Raw genomic sequence first — 26,540 nt, 5'->3', positions numbered from 1 at the left:
GGATAATAAATCCAGTAACTCTCCTAACTATGAAGCAATCCTCGTTACGTTAAGATACAACTTCGTGACGTTTGACCTCTGTGTGGTGTACATACCTCCAACGCCTTCCCCGCAAATCATCCTGGAAGTTTCCAACTGGATAATCAATCAGCTGCATCCCACAGCTTCTCATGTAGTTTGTGGTGATTTCAATTTACCTCCTCAGCTATCTAATATGAAAAAGGATCTTCTGGCACACTTGAGATGTGCTGATCTACAACTTATTAATGAAGCTCCAACCAGGGGGAATAACCTCTTAGATCTAGTTCTAGCCTCTATCCCTTGCACCCTTGATTACATTGCAGAAACGTCATTCGACTCTGATCATGTCCCAATACATGTGACTGCATATCTGCCAGCCCCCAAATTAGAAACCAGAAGGACAACAAAAAAGGTTGACATCACTAGCCCCAACTTACTTGACGTAGATAAGTGCATCAGAGCCGCCTCTCTCATTCCCTGGGTGGCCTTAGAGACTTGTGACCCAGAAATAGCTGTGAACATTCTCACAAACTGGATCAACACGGTTGCCAAATATGCCGCCTCTAAAAAAATCACAATCAGTCCATATACAAGACTTTGGTGGAATTCAGAACTCAAAATGAGTTTCCAGCTGAAGCAACAGCTCCATCGCACATGGAAACAGTCGCAAAATGTCAATGATCGCATCGTTTATTCTAGGGCACGGGCTCAATTTAATCGCATGAAATCTGAGGCAATCAAATTATACGTTAACCGAGATCTGGCTAAAGGAAAAATTCCATACAAGAAAGTGAACCATCATTTTCCTCTGCAACTTGATCCTGAATTGTGGCTCGATTTCGTCACAAGATTTAATCGTAATCCCATGCCAAACTCAGATCTGGCTCTACTAACAGAGCCCACCCAGCAAGAAGTGTTGAACACCATTCAGATCACAAAACAACAGCTGATCGTCGCCATCAATTCTCTACCTGCCTCGTCAACCACTGGTGATGATGGAGTTCCCCAATTCATGCTCAAATGCCTAAGTCCGTACATTATTCAGCCACTTTTAATTATCTTCAACCAGTTACTCTCGAACCAGATTTTCCCACAGCAATGGGAAAACTATCTTATCAAACCTTTAGCCAAAGTTCAGTCGCCATCGAAACCTAAACATTTTCGACCCATCTCCAACTCCTCCAGCCTGCTGAAGCTCCTGGAGAAGACCTTACTCCCGATCCTCACCAAGCAGATCATGCCCAGTAATCCAGCCCAAATTCACTATTCCCTTCCAAACAGATCAACGATCACAAATCTGCTAGCCACAACGAATACTATCTTGTCAGCATTCGAGAAAAGGCACGAACTAGCTGTTACTTACTTAGACATTGAGGCTGCATTTGATGCCGTCCAAGTAAACCAACTACTCACTCTCCTGGAATGCCACTTCCAGATCACAGGGAACATATTATGCTTTCTCTCCTCTCTTCTGAATAACAGAGTTATAAAGCTTCAGACAGGAGATCGCACCCTTACTAGATCCGTCACCGCAGGAGTCCCACAAGGAGGGGTCCTTTCCGGCCTTCTGTTCTCATCTATTATCTTCCCACTGGTTGCACATTCTCGATGTCTACTGAGCTATGCAGATGATATCAAGATACTTACTCCCATCATTCCTGGTCAAGACCTTGATCTGGTAAAAACGGAAATTAACAACACTCTCACTGCAGTCACATCTTACCTCTGCCAGTTCGGGCTCAAGATCAATCCTGCTAAGTCCGAATTCATGGTGTATTCATTGAAGCAACCTCCTTCTTCTCTCCAGCCTTCGGTCGGCAACACCCTCATCCCAATTGCATCCAGCCATCGTGATCTGGGCGTTGTATTCGACTCCAAACTTCGATTCAACGCACACATAGACATGCTCCTCACACGTGCTTCAAGACTCCGGTGGATAGCAAAACAGCATCTCCTTCATATCAGAGATAAAAAGACAACCGTGAGGTACATAAGAGCAATCATCTTTCCACCTTTACTCTATGCTGCTGAAATTTGGGCGTCAGCGGCACCATCAATAAAGAAACCACTCTTTGCCACAGAATTCTGGCTCCTAAAGTGGGCCAACAGGAAGCACAACCTTCCAGTTCTGATTCATACCACGCAGCTCGCCAACTCTCTCGGGATTCCACGGCTTCCCACCTTAGTCGAAGACCAACGCCTCCTAGCAACAGTCAAGATGATAACAGGCACAATCGCAACACCTTCATTCTGGGATACCTGTGGCTGGAGGATCCCCCCTGCTGCCCTTAGGGCCAATCCCGAGCTCTACTCGCATTCAGCGCGACTCCATCTCTCGGACAGGTTCCTCCCTCAGCAGATGTTCAAGCAAACCCAGGCACTTGACGCCGACCTGAACAAATTCGCTGTTTACCGGACTTACAGGAAAAAAATTATGTCTAGTAGGACTAATAAGCATTGACATGTGTACCTTACATCTGTTCCTGTCTGATTGAGCTGGTGCTCTTATCTCGATGTTAAGTCAGCTCAATCAGACCTAACTCTCGTAAGGAGTTCTCTCCTTTGTATAAAATATGTTTTCCTTTGTAAAATTACCTGTTTTTGTAAATTAATTGTTCTATTTTCCCGGAAGTTTCGGGAGGTTGTAAAAATGTAAACCCCTGGCTTTTTGGCCGTGAAGGGCATTAAAGATTATCTCTCTCTCTCTCTTTCATAAAAATAAAGTACAATCGTAGTGTAATTGTATCTTATATTGTCATCAATTTAATTATTATGTATTCTTAGTAGAATAGTTGTGCTACCTGATAGCTTTGATGTAGAAGTTTTCAGGATACCAAATTGTATTTAAAAATACGCATGTGTTGCTGAGTTATACATTGTTGGTATTTTCAAGGTCACAGTAATTCTACCGAGTCAGCCAATTGGATGTTTCAAGGAGATAAAAGAACTACAGCAGTGCCACCTGCTTCATCACTGAATAAGAGCTACTCCATTTATATGGCTGCGGCAGGTTTAATAGATCGGCAGCTTAAATCCCAAGCCCGGATAAATGGTGAGGGTTGACGTCAGGAAGGGCATCCGGTCGTAAGAACTGTGCCAAAACCAATAGATGTGTTCCGGTTAAGAAGTTAATTCAACTAGAGGAGAAGAAGAGGATGTAAAGTGTGAATTGGGAACATTGAATGCCGACCCCGTATAACGTGGGAAAAGGCGAAGACAAAGAATAAGAAGAAGATTGTCATCAATTTAATTGTATCATATTATGACTACCTTTACAACGAGTTACCATGTATTGCACTACCTTGAATAAGTAACGCTTCACTAATAGAGAAGACTATTGTTACTTATTCTCAGTGTTACTTATTCCTACACCAAGACGGCACCGTTTCAAGGTTTGTTGGCCTAACGTCGATGGGTGGGAAGGAACCCTGGTGTTGCAATCATGCCAATCCAGTTGTGACGTTAATTCCACAATATGAGAGATATGAAGGTAGTCACAATATATATATTACGTAAGGATCTAAGGTACTGTTTCTCAACCAGTAATCAGGATCGAAACTTGGTTGCTGTCACTTTTGTAATGGGTGGAATTCTATATGACGTTTAAGAAATAATAATAACTAATGAAATAATTAAACACATCAAATGGTAAATTTGATGTGTTTAATTATTTAAACATGTGATGTGTTTAATCATTTAAACATTTGATGTGTTTAATTATTATTTAGGAGATGTGGCATATGCAAGAAGTATCAACCATCCCAATCATCGTGTCAACAACCGGTATGGTACCGAAGGCGCTATGTAGCAGCCTAGCAGCAATAGGTTTCACAGAGAACACCTACAAGGAACTCCAGAAAGTCGCAATCCTGAACACCTGTGGGATGGTCAGAGATTTCCTCGACTGAGAGTAACACCAGACATTACAACCACCCTACCACCCCGTGACGTACCAGTCACGGAGGTGGTAGGGTGGAATCCCCCAATCAGGGAGAAATAATATAAGCGCAACAACAATAATAATAATAACAACCTAAGACATGAAGTCAAGGAGATGTGGCATATGCAAAATGTATCGACCATCCCGATCATATGGTGCCAAAGACCCTACATAACAGCCTGGCAGCAATAAGTCTCCCAGAGAACACCTAAAAGGAACTCCAGAAAGTCGCAATCCTGAACACCTGTAGGACAGTCAGAGAGTTCCTCGGCCAACGGTAATACCAGACATAACAACAACCACCCTGTGTACTTGGTAGCAATACCCGTCACGAGGTGGAACCCCCAATCAGGGAGAAATAATATAAGAGCAATAATAAGAATAATAATAATTTAATAAATCTTTTAGGTTCTTCAAATTCCTTTCCTTTTTTACACCTTATTCTTTTCTTTTACTTACTTTCCTTCTATTAATCTTTATTATATATAAATAATAAATTTGTATTATACAGTACTAAAAATAGTACTAGAAATAAATTTAAAATGAAAACGCATGCCGGGAGCATGGCAAAACCGTACAGCGAAAAAAATAATAAACATAATAATCAAACCAACAGGGAGGGAAAAGAAAAGGTAACAAAACTAAAAATATTGTAGCAGAAACTCTCCGAATTAATTTAGAAAATCTAAACAAATTAATTGATTTCTTTTATTCTATTTAGATTTTCTGAATTAATTTCGAGAGTTTCTGCTACAATATTTTTAATCTTTTTACCTTTTAAAGAAATCTATTAATAGAAATCTTTGTTACCTTTTAAAGAAATCTATTAATTTGTTAAACAAATTAATTGATTTCTTTTATTCTATTTAGATTTTCTGAATTAATTCGGAGAGTTTCTGCTACAATATTTTTAATCTTGTTACCTTTTCTCTTTCCTCTCTGTTGGTTTGATTATTATGTTTATTATTTTTTTCGCTCTACGGTTTTGTCTTGCTCCTGGCATGAGGTTTTATTTTAAATTTATTTCTAGTACTATTTTTAGTTTATATTAGTTATATTTCGCGTCATGTAGAGGAATATGCATTTTTATGCCTCTGATGTTTGCTCTTTATTTCCTTTATTTTTATTTTTTATTCTCTTTCACTACAGTTTTAAATTATTATTCAAATATATATATATATATATACAGGGTGTCTCAAAAATATCGGTACAAACGTTTAGGGGGAGGTAGGTAACATCGAAAGGAATGCGAATCGCATAGAACCCATAACCGGAAACGTCACCGTAAGTCGGTAGACGGCGCGGTAGTCGCAGCACGAAGAGCATGCATCGATATATGAACTGTTAGCTGGCAGACATGCACCTAGTGTATGTCTGCCAGCTAACAGTTCATATATCGATGGAAATGAACAGAGGGAAATGAACGAGCCGCTCAACGAATTTATGGAGAACACTTCTCAGACAGACATGCACCGGACACTGTTTGTTTGCGCGTGTGCATCAAAATTTGTGCAATTATGGGTCATTTAGAGGTAACAGGAGTAGTGCGGGCAGACCACGTTCGACGCGAACTCCTGCCATGGAAAAAAGTGTGTTGAATGCCGTCCAGAATAATCCTACTACCAGCACACGTGCCATTGCCTCTGCCTTAGGAGTGTCTCGTTGCAGTGTACAGCGTGTATGGCAACGACGATTCCTTACACCCCTTTCATCTCCAAAGGGTTCAGTTACTGCTCCCCCAAGATCATCCTGCACGTGTGCCTTTTGCGCAGTGGTTTCTCCAAGAAAGTGTTCAAGACTTGAATTTTCCAGCCTATGTTTTGTTCACGGATGAGGCTTATTTCACTCGGGAAGGCTTAATCAACCAGCACAATGCTCATGTGTAGGCTCACGACAATCCATACGGTGTGTGCCTCCATGCGGCAAATATCGCTTCGCAATAAATGTGTGGGCAGGTATGATCGGTGATTGCTTAGTCGGCCCATACCTGTTACCATCCCGCATGAACTCCGCTAAATATCGGATCTTTTTGAACAAGTTCTACCAGGGTTACTTGACGATGTTCCAGCAAATGTGAGACGCAACATTTGGTTTCAACATGACTGGGCGCCTGCCCATTATGGAAGGTGTGTTCGTGACCATTTGAACAGGCGTTTTGGGCGTCGATGGATTGGCTGTGGTGGACCCGTTGTCTGGCCCCCACGCTCACCTGATTTACAGAGCCTTGATTTCTTTCTGTGGGGGGGGCCTCAAATCTATCGTGTATGAATCGCCTGTGGAGACTGAAATGGATCTCGTGGCGAGACTCGTCTGTGCTGTTCCTACTGTCAAATAAACTCCAGGTGTGTTCGATCGTGTCCACCAATCCATGCTGCGTCGGTTTCACGCATGCATCGCGTCTCATGGTGGAACCTTCGATCATCTGTTGTAACATCATGAAACGCATCCATCTCGTAATACATTGTTAATATTTTATCAAATAAATGTTTGCCAGTAATTACTGTCTTGCGTCATTTCTGCTTATTGTGCCTCTTCTACTACTAAACTAGTGAGTTTTGAGAATATGGCTTTCGATGTTTCTTGGTCCATCTCGTCTCTGTATTTCCGAATATTCGCATTCTGTGTAGTACGATTCTTGGCACCTCCTTCCTGCCTCACAAAAATATAAATGTGCCCCATATGTACTGGCAATACTGGTCTCCAACATATGTTGGACACTAAATAAAAAACATCCGAATATTAGCATTAGCATTAGCATTAGCATTAGTAGAGGGATTTGATGCAAGAAAGCAAGCTTATGCAGCATCAGCCAAAAAAAAAAAAAAAAAAAACCTCTCATTTCACCCCCCCCGTTCATCCCAAATACCTCTCCAGCTCAGCCTTAAACTTATTTAGGCTATCAACTTCCACGACAAGGGATGGAAGTCTGTTCCACCCACCAACCACCCGCTGGCTAAAGGCAAATTTTGGCATGTCTATCCTACATCTGTCTTTCCTCAATTTGAATTTATGCCCTCTTAGGCGATTATTCTGAGCGAGAGGAAGAATCCCATCAGCATTGAGCATGCTCAAACCATTCAAGGCTTTATACACCTCTATCAGATCACCGCGCTGGCGCCTAGTCTCCAGACACTGTAATTTGCAAAACTTAAGCCTTTCTTCATAAGAGCACCACTTTGTTCCTTTCACTAATCTTGTTGCTCTTCTCTGTACTCGTTCCAGCAGCTCTACATCCTTCTTGAAATGAGGCCTCCAGACCTGTATACAGTACTCTAGGTGTGGCCTGACCATTGCCTTATACAAGGGAATAATCACCTCCTTATCCCTGCTAGAAAAATTCCTATATATCATTGACAATAAACCATGAGCTACTCTTGCAGCCAGTCTGCACTGCTCAGCGAACTTCATATTTGCCTGCACAACCATCCCCAGGTCCCTTTCATTCTCTACCACTGTCAGTGTAGTACCACAGAGTTGATACGTTGCTCTGGGGTTGCTGTTTCCCATGTGTAGTACTTTACATTTGTCAATGTTAAACTTCATTTGCCACCTCTCAGCCCATCTGCTCAACCTTTCCAGATCCTGTTGCAGCAGCATAGTGTCAATAGTGTCCTTGACAACCCTGCCTACCTTTGTATCGTCTGCAAACTTCGACATTAAGCTTGATATACCCTCATCAACATCATTTATGAATACAGAAAACAATAATGGACCCAACACCGAACCCTGAGGGACTTCACTAATAACCTTAGTCCACGACGAGCAATGTCCATTGATTACCACTCTCTGTCTTCTCCCCCTCAGCCACCCCTTTATCCACAACAGCAATTTTCCTCCAATGCCACACTGCTCCAATTTGTGCAGCAGTCTTCCATGTGCAACAGTATCAAAAGCCTTTCTAAGATCCAAGTATACAATATCAAAGTTATTCCCTGCATCCAGTTCCTTTGTGACTGCATCATAGTATCCAATCAAATTGGTCAGGCAAGACTTCCCCTTAACAAAACCATGCTGTGTCCGAGCTATAGCTGAAGTCTTGTCTAAATGATCCTGCAGTGCTTCTTTAACTAGTGCCTCCATTAATTTTCCTGGAACAGAAGTTAAACTCACAGGTCTATAATTACTTTTGTCAGCCTTTGATCCTCCTTTGTGAATTGGGGTGACATTTGCACATCTCCAGTCTGTGGGTACCTCCCCTGAGTCCAAGGAAGCTCTCATAATTATGGCTAAGGGTTTGCTTACTTTCTTTGCTGCCTCCTTTAATATAACTGGATAGATCCCATCCACCCTGAGTGCCTTTCTTTTGTTTATCTTCAACTACTCTCAGTTATTACAAGATTCTCTAGCTTACTGCTAGAGTTGAATACACTTCTGGCTTTCCACTCGCTAAATAATTCCTCATGTGTGAATGTCGATGCAAAATATTCATTTAGTTTGTTAGCTACCTGAGAAGGATCATCAACAGTTGACCCATCGATATCAAGTGGACCAACTGATTCATCCCCTTCCTTCTAGAGTTTACATAAGTAAAGAACTCTTTGCTGTTTTTCTTTGCATCCCTTGCCAAAGATTTCTCGTAATCTGCCTTCGCCTGCCTAACCTCCTTTGTAACTTGGTTACAGATCAACTTGTATCTATCATAGGCTTCTGTGTCATGTGTTAATTTGTATGTATCCCATGCATGTTTCTTCTCTGCCATATGCCTCATCAGTTCATCTGACATCCATTTAGGCCTAAACCCTGAACAATATTTCTTAGTTGGTATGTATAGCCTAGTAGCTTCCAAGAGAAGGATGAAGAGATTTTAATAAGAAATATAATCCAATGGGCTTTTATGATATCAGTGACTTCTTGAAAGACACTTTGTACAAATTTTTGATATGTGGATACTGGAATCTTGCTCAAATTCTCCCGTAAAGCTACGACAGGATTCAAGAGAGGCGAGATCCTCTCTTGAATCCTGTTAAGGAAGAACCATACATCTTCCTGGCAGAGAGCTTTGACTACGCGTCAGCTTATTGGACTGATGCGTTAATAATCCCTACCGCTCCAGAGGCGGAGGAGGAGTTCAGGTTTTCTGCTGCTGAGAGGGAGAAGATTAGAGGATGCATTCTGAATGTTTCACAAGAACTGGGTTTAATTAAATTAAGTGATGAAGAAGAAGCTAGGACTAGTGCAAAGTAGAAGACAATATATAAAACTAGGTCAAAGACCTCTACTTCTGATGATGTTGGAACCAGTGGGTTGCAGATTACTCGGGCTGCGGATGCTACCATTGAGCAAGAGAAAAAATCACAGTTGAAGTCTCAAGATGAAGAGCCAACTGGTGTTGAACTGGATGTTGGCTCGACACGAGGACTCTGTGGAACAAGAGGAGCCTCCGAATGTCAAGGACTATGATAAGGTGGTTCGAGAGCGTCAGAAGTTGACAGACTTTCTGCAGTCTGATGAGGTACAGATAACTTTAGATCAGATACAGATACCTAAAGATCAGACTTCAGTCTGATCTTTAAAAATATTATGTCCTATTGGGACAGACTGGAATATCTAGATATTGGAACTGACTGGAATATCTAGATATTGGGACTGACTGGAATATCTAGATATTGGGACTGACTGGAATATCTAGATATTGTGACATTTGCTGGGAATCAAAGAATAAACGATCAGCTACAGGAAATTACTCAAAGTAGAGATGTTCCTTCGGATAAATCGTACGCAGTTTTTGCTCGATCGGGAGCTCCAACTGAGCTCTTGAAGATTATTAAGACTTGAGCACCTTGATTATTAAGGTCCAATCGGACTGTTATAACTCAAGTGATGATGATAAACAGGAGTTTCTGAAATCCGTACCTATTCTCGCGGACACCAGAATGGTGTCTACGGGGATCTAAAAGTGAAAAGCGTGTGGTCGTTAAGGCTGCTTTCACCAAAAGATGTCGAGAAAATTCCTCATGTCCAAGGGTGGCTGAATTAGGGCTTGCCTTGGATGAACCAATCAAACTTCTTCCAAAGATAAATAGTAATCTTTGATGTTGATAAAACTGTATCTAAAGAACATTTCCTGCAACAGCTCTGGAACAAAAACTTGAAAGACTGTGGCATATCTCAAGACCAGTTCAAAAAATCAGTTGTGCTGCTAACCAAGAACGAGTTGGGTGATAGACCTTCGTTTAACTACATCATTCAGACAACTGGGTTTCTATGGAGAATCCTATCGATTCGTGCGCATGTTTTCACAGACTGGATGTCACACAAGGTCAGGGGGACCTCTTGGTACCCACACTCAATGCTATAGGTGTATGGCATTCGGCCATGTGGCGAAACACTGAAGGAGCGATTGCCTTCTGCGGTCACTGTGGAGAGCGTGACCATATTTTTAGGACCTGTCCTAAATTAAAGGAGCCGCCAAAGGGCGCCAACTGCTGGAGGTGGAAAGTCCCCTCTGGCCACACTGCTGTGGACAAGTCGTGTTCAGAGTACATTTATTATTATTATTATTATTATTATTATTATTATGGCTGCGAGCTTGCATGAACTAGTGACTTATTCATAAGCTTAATAATATGCTTTATGGAGCTTTGAATAGTGTTATTAAAGTAATGATTGTGTCGGTTAAGTTAGTGACCTAATTCCTCGTGGTGAGGACGGTAACTCGTGGCGTGAGGTGCGATTTCCCGTCCCCACCACGAGGCCAAAAGGTCAAAGATAATGACCTCTTTTAGTCTTTGTATATTTGGGCGAATTGGGGGCTCTGTATGTTGAAATTGCTGACCAACTAGATGGTCTGGTGTTACATACAGATTAGAACCAGACGCTTAAGGGCAAAAGCCCTAGGGGCTTCTAGCTTGCTGGTTCGTTCAAATGACAAATGACCCTCCTACTCGCAAAAATGTAAATGTGACCCCATAATACTGTTCTCCAGCATATGTTGGACACCAAATGAAAAGCATCTGATGATAAAAAAGAACAAAGAATTTTTAATAACAAATATGATCACCTTGACTTCAATGACATCAACAAATCTTTGGAAGACACTATCTACAAATCTACAAGTTTTTGATATATGGAGACTGGAATCTTGCTCACATTGTTCCGTCAAACTGAGTCCGTTTCTTTACTTGAATTGCGAAATATCGCTCCAGCTGTTAACTGTTATTCAAAAAAGGTGTTCAGTTGGAATCGGCTCTGGGCTGAAAACGGCAGGTTCATTAGATTACACGTCAACAAGCATTTTAAATCGGGAAAAAAATGAACTAGACAGATCTTGAACGCTAATTCCAAATCTGATTTCGGTTTTCTTCTAGCATTTCTGACGAGACCAATTATATGAACATGAGGCTGATAACCTCATGTTCATATAATTGGTCAATTCGGCCAACCTACACAAATATTGTTATTATTTATTTATTGTTATTGTTTATACATTCATAGTTATTTGACTATATCTATATTCTTGTTTCATAATTAAATTATTTGATTATGAATTGGATTATAAAAGAGTTGTGCGTGCGTGCTATGGGTGCATAGTGGCACAGAAGCTGAAGGAATTGTACTTGCGCGATGTGGCCCAGTGGTAAGGAAATAGTGGTTATGTCCTGAGAATTGGAATATTAGTGGCGCTGTGGCAGCACAAAATATATTGCTTGGTAATTTATTTTTATTGTTCATTGAATTCTAAACTAAGTACCTATAGGGGAAAAAAGTAACTAATAAATATTGTTGTTGTCCATCTTAATTCTTTTAATATAATTTGCATTTTATGATCAGCCTCCCTTCTCTTGTGGTAAATAAGTGGCGGAACTATCGTACCGCCAGATCCTCCAACTCAGGAGTTGGGGATCCCGAAGAGTCAGGGGAGCTAATGGTTGGTTTGATATGGTTGCTTCATATCACGTGGGGAGAGCCCTCTCGGTAAGGCAGTGTTATAAGCCCGTCCTTGGTGGAAAAGGCGCAAGTTCCATTCTTGTCCATGACGCAAAGAACTTTCATAGGCGCTTTTTTTACTGAGTGGCTGAGCTAAGTAGGTCTCGGAGAAGGATAGCAAGGTTTTTTTCACTCGGAAAAATCGGGATTTTCAACTAGCAAAACAGGCAATCCGACCAGAGAGCGCACTCATTTTACACATGAGTGGATGATTTGTTTTCGCATAACCTAACATGACAATATCACGTGAGAGGAAGCATAACTCCGAATCAAGATAAATACTAATTTTTGGGGCCTAGAATGTATAGCTTCACCTCTAGGTGAATACTAATTTAATAAATGCAAATCTGCTTTTACACTCCCTTTAAATAAATACAAACTAAAAACACAAAAATATCGGAAAATTACACAATTAATAACTTTCTTTATTAGCTCTTGTTTTTATGTAGTGTTATTCTGTATAAAATTAATTGAAATTTCTTCCTCAAGGTACATGTGGTATATCAGAAAAACAGAGCTCGAAAAACTTCCAAAAAACGAACAGTACGAAGAATTAAAACAAGAAGTTACCGCCTGGTTAGCGGGAGGTATATGTGCTGCTATCATTGTGGTAAGCATTATTTACTATAAAGTCGCTATAAAGTTACTATATATTATTTACTATAAAAACATTAAAGGCAAGTTGCTACTGTGGATAAAAGGATGGTTGAGTGGCAGAAGACAGAGAGTGGTAATGAATGGACACTGCTCTTCGTGGACTAATGTTATTAGTAGGGTCACCCAGGGTTTGGTGTCAGGGCAATTGTTGTTTTGTATATTTATTAATAATATTGATGAAGGTATACCAGGCTTAATGTCGAAGTTTGCAGATGACACAGAGGTTGGCAGGATTGTTAATGACAATAATGACAGTATGCTACTGCAACAAGATCTATAAAAGCTCAGCAGATAGGCTGAGAAGTGGCAACTGAAGTTTAACTTGACAAATTCAAAGTACTGTATATGGGTAGCAGTAACCCCAAAGAAATGTACCAACTGTGTGGTACTCAGGGTAGTGGAGAATGAAAAAGATATATGAAGTTTGCAGGCAGGTTGCCAGAGAAGGTCAAGGAGTCTTGTTAATGATATACAGGAATTTTGCTAGCAGGGATACGGAGATGCTTATCCCTTTGTATAAGACAATGGTCAGGCCACACCTTGAGTACAAGGTACAGGTCTGGAGGCCTCATTTTAGGAGGAATGTGGAGTTGCTACAACGAGTACAGAGAAGGGCAACAAGATTGGTGAGGGGAACAAAGGGGTGCTCTTACCAAGAAAAGCTTAAATTCTGCGAATTGCAGCTTCTGGAGACTAGGCACCTTCGAGGTGATCTGACTGAGGTGTATAAGGCCTTGAATGGTTTGAGCAGGCTCAATGCTGATGGGATTCTTCCTCTTGCTCAGATTACAAACCTGAGAGGTATAAACTTAAATAGAGGAAAGGCAGCTGTAGCACAGATGTGCGAAAATTTGCCTTTAGACAGCGGGTAGTTGATTGCTGGAACAAACTTCGATCTGTCGTTGTGGAAGTTCATAGCTTAAATAAATAAATTCAAGGAAGAACTAGACTAACTTTTGGAGCGATTGAATGGGTGAAATGGGAAGTGGTTTTTTTTTTTTTTTTTTTGGCTGATGCCGTATAAGTTTGCTTTCTTGCATCATATGCATCTACTAATGCTAGTGCTAATAAGTCTACTACAAAAATAGATATACAGTATCATAATGTTCTTTGATAATTCTCACTAACATAAAAATAATTCAACATCTCTGAAGAACAACGTTCTTCAGAGATGTTGTCTATATACAAAGTATGCAGATATTATGCTTTGGTGCTTCATCATATAAATTGTTTGTTTGATTGTTATTTGGATTTTTAGGAGCATTAGCAACTAAGGCCATATTGCTCCGGGATATGCGGTGGTCATTGCCTGACCTGTCCGCATCCTCCGTATTTGGTGGTGATGGGCTCGAGCCCCGGTCTAATCAAGAAGCGTGTGCTACACCTGCTGCTCCTTCCCACCTGGCTACGGAGGCGCCATATAAATTGTAAGAAAAGTTGAAGAGGAAATCCAAATTGCATTCATTAAGTGAGTCTGAGCGTGTAAAATGTGTTTTCTGGTCTAATATTTAGTACTTCTGTATTTCCTGCATTTCTACATTACAGAATGTTCCACTTTACAATACAGGAGAAAAATAGCAATGAACATATAAAAACAAAGCTCGCGTTAACAAAGTCTACTTTCGTGCTAACATAATGTAGCGAGTTTACTTATACGTACATAGCGCGGCGCGCGCGTGTGTGTGTCAGCGGTACCAGTGATCTCCAATACAAAAAAAAAAAAAAAAAAAAAATTATTTTTAGGCCACCCGGATAATTAAATTAATCTGCCGTGCTGTTTATCTTATCTGTTAATTGCGTGTGTTCTATGGTCGATTTGTCTGTTTTCCCGGACGAAAAACCCCAGTTTCTGGGGGGAAAACCTTGCTATCTGCGCCTGAGACCGACTAACTCAGCCACGGAGTGAAAAAAGCCCATTAAAGTCTCTCACGTCATCGACGGGATTCGAACCCGGTCCTTTTCCACACCGTATGGGGAGGACGGTGACGATACCACCGTGCAACCGCGCAGTACTTAAAATTACAACTATGTATACTGCCTAACAAAATATCATGGGACTAGTGAACTCACAAAAAAAAGCCCTCGTGGGTTGCACAGTTGGTAGAATCGCCGTCCTCCCCATAACGGGTGGAAAAGACCTGAGTTAAAATCTCGTCGACGAATGGCGTGAGAAATTTTTATGCGCCGTTTTCACAACGTGGCTGAGTTAGTCTGTCTCAAGCGAGAATAGCATGGTTTCTTTCTCCCAGAAACTCGGAGTTTTCACCCAGAAAATCGACCACAAAACACACGCAATTTACAAACAATATATACGGCGCAATATGGCTTTAGTTGCTGAATACGCCTAAAATCCAACAAAAATCATGAAAAAAAAAAAAAAACAACATAAAAAGATGTATTTATTCAATGAAATGAATAAGTGTGTTGACCATCCTCTGGTCGTAATAAGTGCTTCAATGTATCGTGGAATACTTTCAACTAATTTCTGGTAATGTTATACTCTGCTTAACATACAAGCCTAACGTAGCCCAGTGGTCAGGACCGAGAGTGCATAGCACGCGTTCCTTGAGTGGACCGGGGTTCAAGCCCGTGACTACTAAATACGATAAATATTTGTATTGACGATTTGTTGTAAACTCTACTGACTTGGTTGTCGTGCCGGAGTATAAACAGAAAATTTATTTTTATTAAAAGCATCCGTGAACTTAAGTAAGGATGGAGGTTGCATTTATCCTCATTCTGCTATCTGGTTTGTTCCAAAGAATATTGGATTTTCCACTGCAACGTTCAGATATCATCCTGGGTTTTATGTGTCCGAATGGTTGTCAATAACTTGATATCATCAGCATAAATCAAGAAGCTGGCTTTCTCTTGGAGAAACAGCAGCAGCATATTAGTGCTGCTACCTCCTTGAAGGTCCTCCTGATGTTGTGGATCTGGATTTCCCTCAAACCGCAGGTGTTGTTGCACTTTATTGTTAATAGAGAAGCCATGGATTTACATCTAATAATTAAATGTCAGCCTCATAAATGTTAAAGTTGCCTCCGTGGAAGTTTAGTCGGCACGGTGTATTGCCGCCTGCCATTCTTTTGGACAGGTTTGAGTTCAATTCCCACTCAGTTCCATGTAACAGTAGGAATTTCTAAGGACCTGTTCAATCGAGGTTGTAATTAGGCGATTTCAGAGGAAATAGTACTTTTTCACCGTTACTTATTTCAGATTCTTTAGCCTGCACACCGTGACGGAATACGCTACGTCGTTCCGGCTAAAACATACGCAATCTATGCGCATGGTATATGAGCACTTGCCTTTGGCAGAACGCATCATTAGGAGGACAGAGCTACTGTGAGAGCTGTTGGTTAATGTGTACTTGGTAATCTGTTGCGACCAGTGGCAGATTAAGGATAGTTGGGGCCCCTAGGCAAATTATAATTGGGGGCCACCAAAAAATAATAATAAAAAAAAGGAATAAAAAATAAATAAAAATTAGGTGGCAAATAAATGAAATTTTGTACTTTTGAATTTTTTGCTTAAATTAATCAAGATTTTTATGATGTTTACTGAAAACATTAATCTATTTTAGAACACTATAGGAAAATGTCCTGGTTTGGGGGCCCCTCAAAGCCTGAGGCCCTTAGGCACTTGCCTCATTGGTTTAATGGGTAATCCGCCAATAGTTGCGACGTTCTGCAGGATATTGAGCATGTCTTTCCTGCTGCTTAAATGATGTTCATTTTGCAGTTCTTGCTGTTTTACTTTACTTTTTGCATAATGAACATCATGTAAACAGCAGAAAAGATATGCGCGATATCCTACAGAAGATTACAAACTAAAATAAATAAATTTTCTGTTTATACTTCGGGACGATCAAAGAAGTTCACAAGATAGATAGAATACAAGAAACAGTACCGTATTCAGCAGTCACGGGCTTGAACTCCGGTAACTCAAGGCACTCGTACTTATACACGTGCATTTAACCACTCGGCTACAGGCAAGTCGCTGTTATTCTAAATGCACTTGGGCTTCATTGTTATGCTATGGACTGCACTGGAATCGTGCCTTGTGGCTTAACTTGCCATTCAGTTTTTTTTTTCTTTTTTTTTTTGTAACAGCATAATAGAATAGAATCTTTAATTGCAGTATAAGATGTGTACAAATTAATCCCATCTTGGCATGATACTGCCATGGATATATAAATAACACACAAATCTTCTAATTGTAAATTTTGCTTAGCGCTATGCTATTATGTTATGTTTCTGTGTACTTTGCCTAATAAATGGGTACAGAGAAGGGCAACAAGATTAGTAAATGGAACAAAGGGTTGCTCTTACGAAGAAAGGCTTAAGTTTTGCAAATTACAGAGTCTGGAGACTAGGCACCGGCGAGGTGATCTGATAGAGGTGTATAAGGCTTTGAATGGTTTGAGCATGCTCAATGCCAATGGGATTCTTCATCTTTCTCAGAATAATCACCTCAGAGGGCATAAATTCAAATTGAGGAAGGACGGATGTCGGACAGATGTGCGGAAATTTGCCTTTGGCCAGCGGGTGGTTGGTTGGTGGAACCGACTTCCATCACTGGTTGTTGAAGTTGATAGCCTAAACAAATTTAAAGCTCAACTGGACAGGTATTTCGAACGAACGGAGGGGTGAAATGGGAGTGGGTTTTTTTTTTTTTTTTTGTTTTTTTTGGCTGATGCTGAATAAGCTTGCTTTCTTGCATCATATGCCTCTGCTAATGCTAATGCTAATGCTAAATGCCTAAAACCGGGTAATAGCACTCAACAGGAAGGAGCTATCAGTGGCTCAATCTGGCTAACCTCTTCTCTCATATTAGGACTAACCAACTCATCTGTCACCTATTGGGTGTGTTCGCTGGTGGATTTGCCTATTTTTCTGGACGAAAAACCTGGATTTACGGTGGGGGGGGGGGGAATCTTGCTGTCCAGGAGTGAAAAAAAAGCCCATAAAAGTTCCTTACTCAATTTACAGGATTCGAACGTGGACCTTATACAGCGGGTGTGTGTGGGGGGATGGTGATTGATTCCGGCTAGCGCGAACCTATAATTAAATTTTGAACAGTTTGCTGTTCTTAAGGTTACATTTGTGTGTAATGAGCAGCTTACCTCATTCTGCACGCCATTTGTTAAATATGTCCTGTACTATACTTGTATAGCGAGTTATACAATCTTCAAGTTTCCACTCATCAGGATGGATGCAAGCAGGCACTAATTGGCGGCACACCGCCGATTCAGGTCTCCAGGCCAATAATTCATTCTAGGTTGATCTATAGCAATATCCATTGCTAACAAGCTCCCCAGTTTAGAACCTCTGTATGATGAATGCAAGTAATTTGAGACTAATCGTGGTATTTTAATTTTGCATTAGTTGCTTTACGTATGTTTAATTTTAAATGAAATTTTCTGTTTCAGGTTATTTTCCTTCTTTTGGTCATAGTCATGAGGAAGAGGATAAAACTTGTAAGTAGCAGATCACATGTCTGCTTTTACTTTCTTTCCTCTAGTAATTATTCAGTTGCTAAGTATTGAGTATTCAGTTTAATTATTAGCATAAAGTGACACCATAAAAAGGAAGGCGGCGAAATAATAGAACTGAAATTAATTTCAAGAAATATTAAAAATTGCAAAGTTAACTATTACTCTATTTTTTTTTACATTCTTGGACCGTTTTGGAATTAAATTAGATGAACAAGATTAGGGTTAAAATATAAAATACAGTAGAGCGTCAGTTATCCGGAATAATTGATGTCAGACCTCTTCCAAATAGCCAAATTTTTCGGATAATCGAACCGGAAAATTTTCCGGAATTAATTTAATCTCCTTAAATCTAATTAAATTAATTTAATCTTACTGGAAAATTATTATTAATAAATTTAAATAAATTTAATCTTATCTTACGATTATATTAAATTATTAAGATTAATTAAATAAAAAAAATTATCAACTAATCTGGGAAAACAGAAACATCCATCCAGGCATTTTTATACAAAACAGGAAAATGAAAAAGAACTATGATCTTGGTTTTTTCGACTTACCGATAACGAGCACCGACAAACTGTGCTCCCAAATGACATTTGCACTTTTCGCAATTTTAACTCGCTCATTTCTCATCTTAAAACTTTGTGCATGCATTTTCTTTTAGTGGCTAGGGTTTTTCTCGGTAATGCTTTTCATAATAAGCCCTTCTCATCAACATTATAAACATTTTCTTTCTCATAATTTACTTAATTGAAGCGAACTTACTTTTAACCGTATTTTTTACAGGACACCGCTGCCGATTCGTCTGCAGAAAGTTTCTCGCTTTGAATATTTAGTTCTCGTATACCGTGTCTCAGTTTAAAGTTTTTCAGCCAACCTGCTCTGTGCTTGCCTTAAAATCTTCATTACCTCTTAATTTTCGAAAAATCCAATGCTTTTTCACACATCATTGGGCAAGATACTGGTTCACCTAAACTTCGCTTCTGAAGAAACCACAAATACTTTGTAAAGTGCACTCTCTAAAGCGGCGTTTTCAGGTTTCGACATCGTCTTTTTTCTGCTAGATTCTCCTTCATTATCGACAATCAACACAAATTCTGTTATAGCATTGGAATTTTTCTTGATGTCGTAAATTGTTGAAGTCCACATTAAACTCTTTGGAGAGATTTCCTAAATTTTCACCTTTTCTAATTCTATTAATAATTTCCTCTTCTTTTTTTTTTGTTTCAGTGTTAAAACTACGCGTTTTCTTTTCATTCACATTTTACTGTAAAAATGAGAAAAATAATAAATCGCACAATTTCGAGCCGATATTATTTTAACCGAATCTTTCCGAGAAAACCTAGTAGTCTGATATTTTTCTAGAGCACAGTTCTGAAGGTCACAGAATTCTAGAGGTTACTACCATAAAACAATAAAAACAATTTGCAGTTTTCGGTTTATTGGGCTTTTTGTTTGTACAATCTGTTATAAAAAGGTAGTAAACTCTATCTTTCGCTTATTATAATCAAAATTCAATTTCTAAATGTGATCACTATAACCGTTGCTTACTGTACTCCCAGTTATAAAAAAAAGAAGAAAGATCAGCCTTTCAAATTATTCCAGATAACTGACGTTCCGGATAACCTACGTCTACTGTATGTTATTATAGATCTGTTAGAATCACTGACAGAGCTGTCTTTATAATGCTCGGACATGGTCAACTCAGCCACAAAAATTATTTTGAAAAGATACATGTTTTCATTTAGGGTTATTATAAATTTATTAATCGAAATTTATTAAGTCAAATATATTAGTGAAATATGTTATTTATTAAGAACACACATGTTTATTAGAAGAGAATTTATTGCTTAATTGTATTTTGCCAACGAACATTAAGTGAAAGCAAAAAGACAAACAATTTTGCTGAATCTTGCCATCACAAACTACAATTAACCGTTGGTAGTAGTATTGCTAAAGTGACCAGACATCCCGGATTTCAGTCGTTTGCCCCGCATTGCAAACTGTCCCGGATTGGAAGTGTAGCCTCCATACTTAATGGCAAACATAATGCAAAATAATCATTTGCATTATGTATGCTGGGACCCAGTGGTACAATGGAAAGAGTTTTTTTCCGTAGTATATTGTTCGAATGGGGTTTTTCTGGCCATCATTCATCCTATGGAGGTTAAGACCTCTAGGTTAAGACAGCTAGAAGGTGCAAGAATATTTGCTGATGCTATCGAGGCAGTGTTAGGTGGGTCGGAAAACTGCTAGCTTGGGGGAGACAAAGACGAATAGATTAACAGTAGCCACTGGCAGAGGTGAAAGAGATTCTTGCACTGCTTCTATTGGAATGAGCAGAAGCCTGAAAAACAAGATGCAGGATATTTCAGAGACTGCCGGGAGTCATTGCGGTACAAGTAAACACATGGGTTGTGTTAGGGTAGCTAAGAATAGAAATAGGTGCATGTATACTTGCGTGTACACCAATGCTAGGAGTTTAGTAAATGAATTTGAGGTATTGCTCAAAACATCAAAGGCAGATATTGTTGGGATATCAGAGACGTGGTGTCACACAGATATAAGGAATGCAGAACTGAAATTTGGGGAGTACAACGTCTACAGAAAGGATAGACTGGATAGGAAGGGAGGAGGGGTTATGCTATTAGTTAAGAAACACATAAAATCCAAGGAAGTGAAGCCAGTGGACATCGTTGGACAGTGCAGTGTTGAGTCAGTTTGGTGTGACATAAGCATTGGGAAATCAAAATTGAGAGTAGGAGTGCTATAGGCCTAATGACTCTGACGAGTATAATAAGATACTGTACAGGGAAATAGAGTGGGCCAGTAAATCAGAGAGTCTTATAATGGGAGATTTTAATTTCCCAGATATTGACTGGAATTTGGGGGCTGGTCACTCACACACTAGCAAGGCTTTTGTGGATTTATTGGATGATTGTTTTCTACATCAGCATGTTCAGGAGGCAACTAGAGGGAAGAATACTCTTGATTTGATTATCGGCAGTGATTCTTCATGCATTAAGAATCTTCAGATAAATGAACCACTAGGTGGCAGTGATCACAGTCTGCTGAAGTGGGATTTACTCAAAGAGGTAACTACCATTAGGGGTAAAGGGAAGGGTTATTGCTTCCGTAAAGGCGACTACAATGGACTGAGACAGTATTTAAATTCTATACAGTGGGACCAACTGATGATGTTACCAACAACAAATTCAAAATGGGAAGCATTCAAAGAACTTATCTTGGAAGCTGCTAGGCTTTACATACCAACTAAGAAATATTGTTCAAGGTTTAGGCCAAAATGGATGTCAGATGAACTAATGAGGCATATGGCAGAGAAGAAAAATGCATGGGATACTTACAAATTAACACATGACACAGAAGCCTATGATAGATACAAGTTGATATGCAACCAAGTTACAAAGGAGGTTAGGCAGGCGAAGGCAGATTACGAGAAATCTTTGGCAAGGGATGCAAAGAAAAACAGCAAAGAGTTCTTTACTTATGTAAACTCCAGAAGGAAGGGGATGAATCAGATTGGTCCACTTGATATTGATGGGTCAACTGTTGATGATCCTGCTCAGTTAGCTAACAAACTAAATGAATATTTTGCATCGACATTCACACATGAGGAGTTATTCAGCAAGGGGAATGCCAGAGGTGTATTCAACTCTAGCAGTAAGCTACAGAATCTTGAAATAACTGGGAGTAAAGTGGAGGAGAAACTGTTGAAGATAAACACAAGAAAGGCACCCGGGATGGATGGGATCTATCCAGTTATATTAAAGGAGGCAGCAAAGGAAGTAAGCAAACCCTTAGCCATAATTATGAGAGCTTCCTTGGACTCAGGGGAGGTACCCATAGACTGGAAATGTGCAAATGTGACCCCAATTCACAAAGGAGGATCAAAGGCTGACACAAGTAATTATAGACCTGTGAGCTTAACTTCTGTTCCAGGAAAATTAATGGAGGCACTGGTTAAAGAAGCACTGCAGGATCATTTAGACAAGACTTCAGTTATAGCTCAGACACAGCATGGTTTTGTTAAGGGGAAGTCTTGCCTGACCAACTTGATTGGATACTATGATGCAGTCACAAAAGAACTGGATGCAGGGAATAACTTTGATATTATATACTTGGATCTTAGAAAGGCTTTTGATACTGTTGCACATGGAAGACTGCTGCACAAATTGGAGCAGTGTGGCATTGGAGGCAAATTGCTGCTGTGGATAAAGGGGTGGCTGAGGGGGAGAAGACAGAGAGTGGTAATCAATGGACACTGCTCGTCGTGGACTAATGTTACTAGTGGAGTCCCTCAGGGCTCAGTGTTGGGTCCATTATTGTTTTCTGTATTCATAAATGATTGATGAAGGTATATCAAGCTTAATGTCGAAGTTTGCAGACGATACAAAGGTAGGCAGGGTTGTCAAGGACACTACTGACACTATGCTGCTGCAACAGGATCTGGAAAGGTTGAGCAATTGGGCTGAGAGGGGGCAAATGAAGTTTAACATTGACAAATGTAAAGTACTACATATGGGAAACAGCAAACCCAGAGCAACGTATCAACTCTGTGGTACTACGCTAACAGTGGTAGAGAATGAAAAGGACCTGGGGGTAATTGTGCAGGCAGATATGAAGTTCTCTGAGCAGTGCAGATGGGCTGAAGAGTAGCTCATGGTGCCTTGTCAATGATATACAGGAATTTTTCTAGCAGGGATAAGGAGGTGATTACTCCCTTGTATAAGGCAATGGTCAGGCTACACCTTGAGTACTGTATACAGGTCTGGAGGCCTCATTTCAAGAAGGATGTAGAGCTGCTGGAACGAGTACAGAGAAGGGCAACAAGATTAGTGAATGGAACAAAGGGTTGCTGTTACAAAGAAAGGCTTAAATTTTTGCAAATTGCAGTGTCTGGAGACTAGGCACCGGTGAGGTGATCTGAAAGAGGTGTATAAAGCCTTGAATGGTTTGAGCATGCTCAATGCTGATGGGATGCCTCTTCTTGGTCAGAATAATCACCTGAGAGGGCATAAATTCAAATCGAGGAAAGACAGGTGTAGGAGACAGACAACTTCCACAACAAGGGATTCCATCCCTTGTTGTGGAAGTTGATAGCCTAAATAAGTTTAAGGCTGAGCTGGACAGGTATTTGGGATGAACGGAGGGGTGAAATGAGAGGGTTTTTTTTTTTTTTTTTTGGCTGATGCTGCATAAGCTTGCTTTCTTGCATCATATGCTTCTTCTAATGCTAATGCTACATCTCTGCTGGTGATATTTCATATAAATTTGGACTTGGTGCCCATCAGAGGGGGTGCCGTTAAATTTCTATTTAATTGGCATTCAAAATTTAATTGATTATTATTTTATTATCTTTGCATTTAGATTTTCTAAATTATCTTTGAGAGTTTCTGCTGCAATATTTTTACTCTTGTTACCCTTCTCTTCCCTCCCTTGGTTTTATCATTATGTTTAATTTTGACTATTTTTTGCTCTTCTGTTTATTTTTTTAATCATCATTCTAGTTTATTTTTATATTTCAAGCATCATGTAGAGGAATATTCTTTTTTCTGCCTGTGCTTTACCTTTTTTTTTTTATTATGAAAGATTCAGTTTTCAACTATTCAAATATTATTCAAATACATGTATAAGTATACACTATATATATATTGCTACTTTTTTAAATAGTTTGCTAATTTTTTTTGTGCGTCTTAGCAGAAATCATTATTTTCCATGTATCATGGTAAAAAAAATTCTTGTAGTACTATCTTAAATATTTTATTCATTTTTTAATATATCTATGGCAGCAACAATCATTATTATTTCCTGTGTAGAGTCAAACAACAAATACATTTCATTAAAATTTTATTGTTAATTTTATTTTGTTTTAATCATTAACATTAATTAATTACTTAAATGTTCTCTAGGTGTCAGCACTATTCAAGGAGGCAGGCAAGGCAATTGGTTGCATGCCACTTCTGTTGCTTCAGCCAGTGTGGGTAATTATCTCACATCTTTAATTTATGTAGTTATAAATTTGAATGTTGAATTCAATAAATGAAATACAGTATTTGAATATATAATTTTAATTGTAATCTTCACAGTCTTTTAATTTATTAGTATTAACTTACACTGAGTGGACAGAAATCATGGGATATATAACCTCAGGGGCTCACATCCCGTGAGTATCGGCTTGGCACACCCAGGGTCCTGAGCTGGATATCATCATTCTTCTTTTCCTTGTTGATTCCCATTTATTTCTCTCTCTCTCTCTCTCTCTCTCTCTCTCAGGGGTAGTTCAGAAATTTTTTTTTTGGCTGGTGCAGCATAAGCCTCAGGCTTCCTTGGCACCATATGGCTAATAATAATAATAATAATAATAATAATATCTACCTAGTAACAGGTAGGCCTACCTTTCGTCTCGATAAGGGCAGTCACACGATGAGGCATTGTATCCACTAGTTGGAACACTGCTAGAGGGCCAGTCTAGTTAGCTGAGTGATTTTTGTCCTGTGTCATCTTGTCTCTAAAACAGTGATTTATCGGAATCAACCAAACTGTCAATGTTCTTCAGCAGTAGTCCAGAGTCCTGAGAAGCTAATAAGATGTTTTTGGATACAAGACTCCAGAGAGAAGTATTTTAATTTAAAATTTTTTCTAACTCTCGCATGCATAATATATATACTCACTGTGTTGCTTCGACTACTACCTGCCGTCGCAACAAGGTGATCGCTGACCTCTGGTCTCTTTGACTGCCTAAGGGCTTTCAAGTATCCTAGAGTGTAGACTTTTGTTCTCCTCCTGCTATAAAGTGATTTCCTCCCTGTTACCCCTAGCCTTTTGTTTCCAGTCCCCGGGAGACACAGAGAAAGCAAAACCTAAAGTTTTTCGCCCAGGAGAAAACAATAAAACCGTATTTCTTGACCTGAATTTTAACTCACAAAAAATGCACTGCCTAAATCTTAAGAATGACAAGTGTGCACGGCACGTCATTTTGTTTCTTGCAGTTGGAAAAAGAACAATTGAAATCTGTCCGCTTATCCGAAGTGCCTGTAAATCCGTACTTGTCCATCTACAAAAACTGACAATCTCCACCATGTCAAACAGCGAACCGGAAAATGAGGAAAGAACATTAACTGTCCCTCTAACAAGATCCCGGGGCGACTTTGCACTAAATGAATCTGTGGAAGATCAAGAAGAAAATCGGCCTGACCTTGCCTGCAAGAAACACAATAGGAACACTGCAGCCAAAGCGGATGGCGTTCCCACAATGCCATTAGAGAATAGCGTTTCCACAGATATGACAGCCATATCAAATACCGATCAAACTTACCAATACAATCATGAATCTGAACACCTGCATGCAGAAACTGTAACCGAGAAGTCTTTTCCCTTAGATCTGGCTTGGAAACTCTCATGGCCAAGCCGACCAACTGGATTACGTCTGCGACTTGCGGAGATATAATAAAGATATGGAGCCAGATGGAACGCATCCTTTTTGACCTTCACATCAACAACGAGCGGCTCAAAGCCAAAGTAGAAACCTATCAGGAAGAGCATGGAAATGAAATGCTACAGCGCACCCGCTCTTATGCAGATGCGCTGAGGAATCCTTCAAAAAAGATTACTGAAGCACACGAGCCAACCCAGATAAAGAAAACAATACTAAAGGAGCAACATCTGGTTGTATTAAAACCAACAGAAGACAGCCCCATGGAATCGAGTGAAGCTGTCAAGACAGCCGTTGTACAAAAATTAACAAGCGACTTAAAGAACACCCGTATCAAATCAATAAGAAAAAACAGGGACATCGGAGTAATAATTGAGACTGCAACGCGACACAAAGCCCAGACAATACTGGACAACCCAAAAATTTTCACCATGGGACTCATAGCTGAGACACCCAAAAAGAAAGGCCCAGCAATTATAAATCTATTGTAGAAACCTTCAAGGTGAAAGCAAATTTACCAGCATAGAATATGCGATACAACCAAAGTACCAGACCAGAGGAAAATCCTCCCAGAATGTAAACTGGGTCATTGACCTCTTGGCACAAGCTTGGAAAGTAATTAAGCAGCAGGACAGGGTGTACCTCGAGTGGACCTGCCATAGGTTCAAAGACCACATAGTCATCCCAAAGTGCTTTCGCTGTTGCAGGTTCAGCCATACAACACACACATGTACACAGGTCGATTCCACATGCGGGCACTGTGCCCAGAAAGGACATAACTTTAACATCGGCCCTAATAAAACTGAAGAACCGGTTTGCGCCACCTGTAAACTAGCAAAAATGGATTACAAGCATTCGATAAGGGATAACAAGTGCCCAGTTTATCTGAAACAAGAAGCACACAACAACAAAGAATCAACTATGTCCCCATATGAGACATATAAATGTACAATCATGAAATTTATGCAGCTAAATGCTCAGCGAGCGTGTGCTGTCGTGGACCAAATAAGAATAAAGGCTGACGAAGACAATACAGACGTCCTGTT

General features: G+C 39.8%; 1 protein-coding gene across 3 annotated transcripts in view; it reads left to right on the top strand.

The window, feature by feature from the left end:
- LOC150085550 (choline transporter-like protein 1) overlaps positions 1–26,540 on the top strand; it is a 361,536-nt gene that overhangs the window by 253,635 nt on the left and 81,361 nt on the right. For all 3 annotated transcript variants that reach the window (XM_090373336.1, XM_090373335.1, XM_090373334.1), the window contains exons 9-11: positions 12,377–12,497; positions 17,976–18,023; positions 23,972–24,043. In XM_090373336.1, coding sequence (XP_090229462.1) covers positions 12,377–12,497; positions 17,976–18,023; positions 23,972–24,043 — 241 coding nt within the window. The remainder of the gene's footprint in view (positions 1–12,376; positions 12,498–17,975; positions 18,024–23,971; positions 24,044–26,540) is intronic.

This window comes from Mastigoproctus giganteus, chromosome 5, assembly GCF_048544385.1.
Source record: "Mastigoproctus giganteus isolate SK-2022 chromosome 5, ASM4854438v1, whole genome shotgun sequence".
Classification (NCBI taxonomy): domain Eukaryota; kingdom Metazoa; phylum Arthropoda; class Arachnida; order Uropygi; family Thelyphonidae; genus Mastigoproctus; species Mastigoproctus giganteus.
Note: the sequence above shows the minus strand (reverse complement) of the source record. Positions and strands in the feature narration are given on the sequence as shown.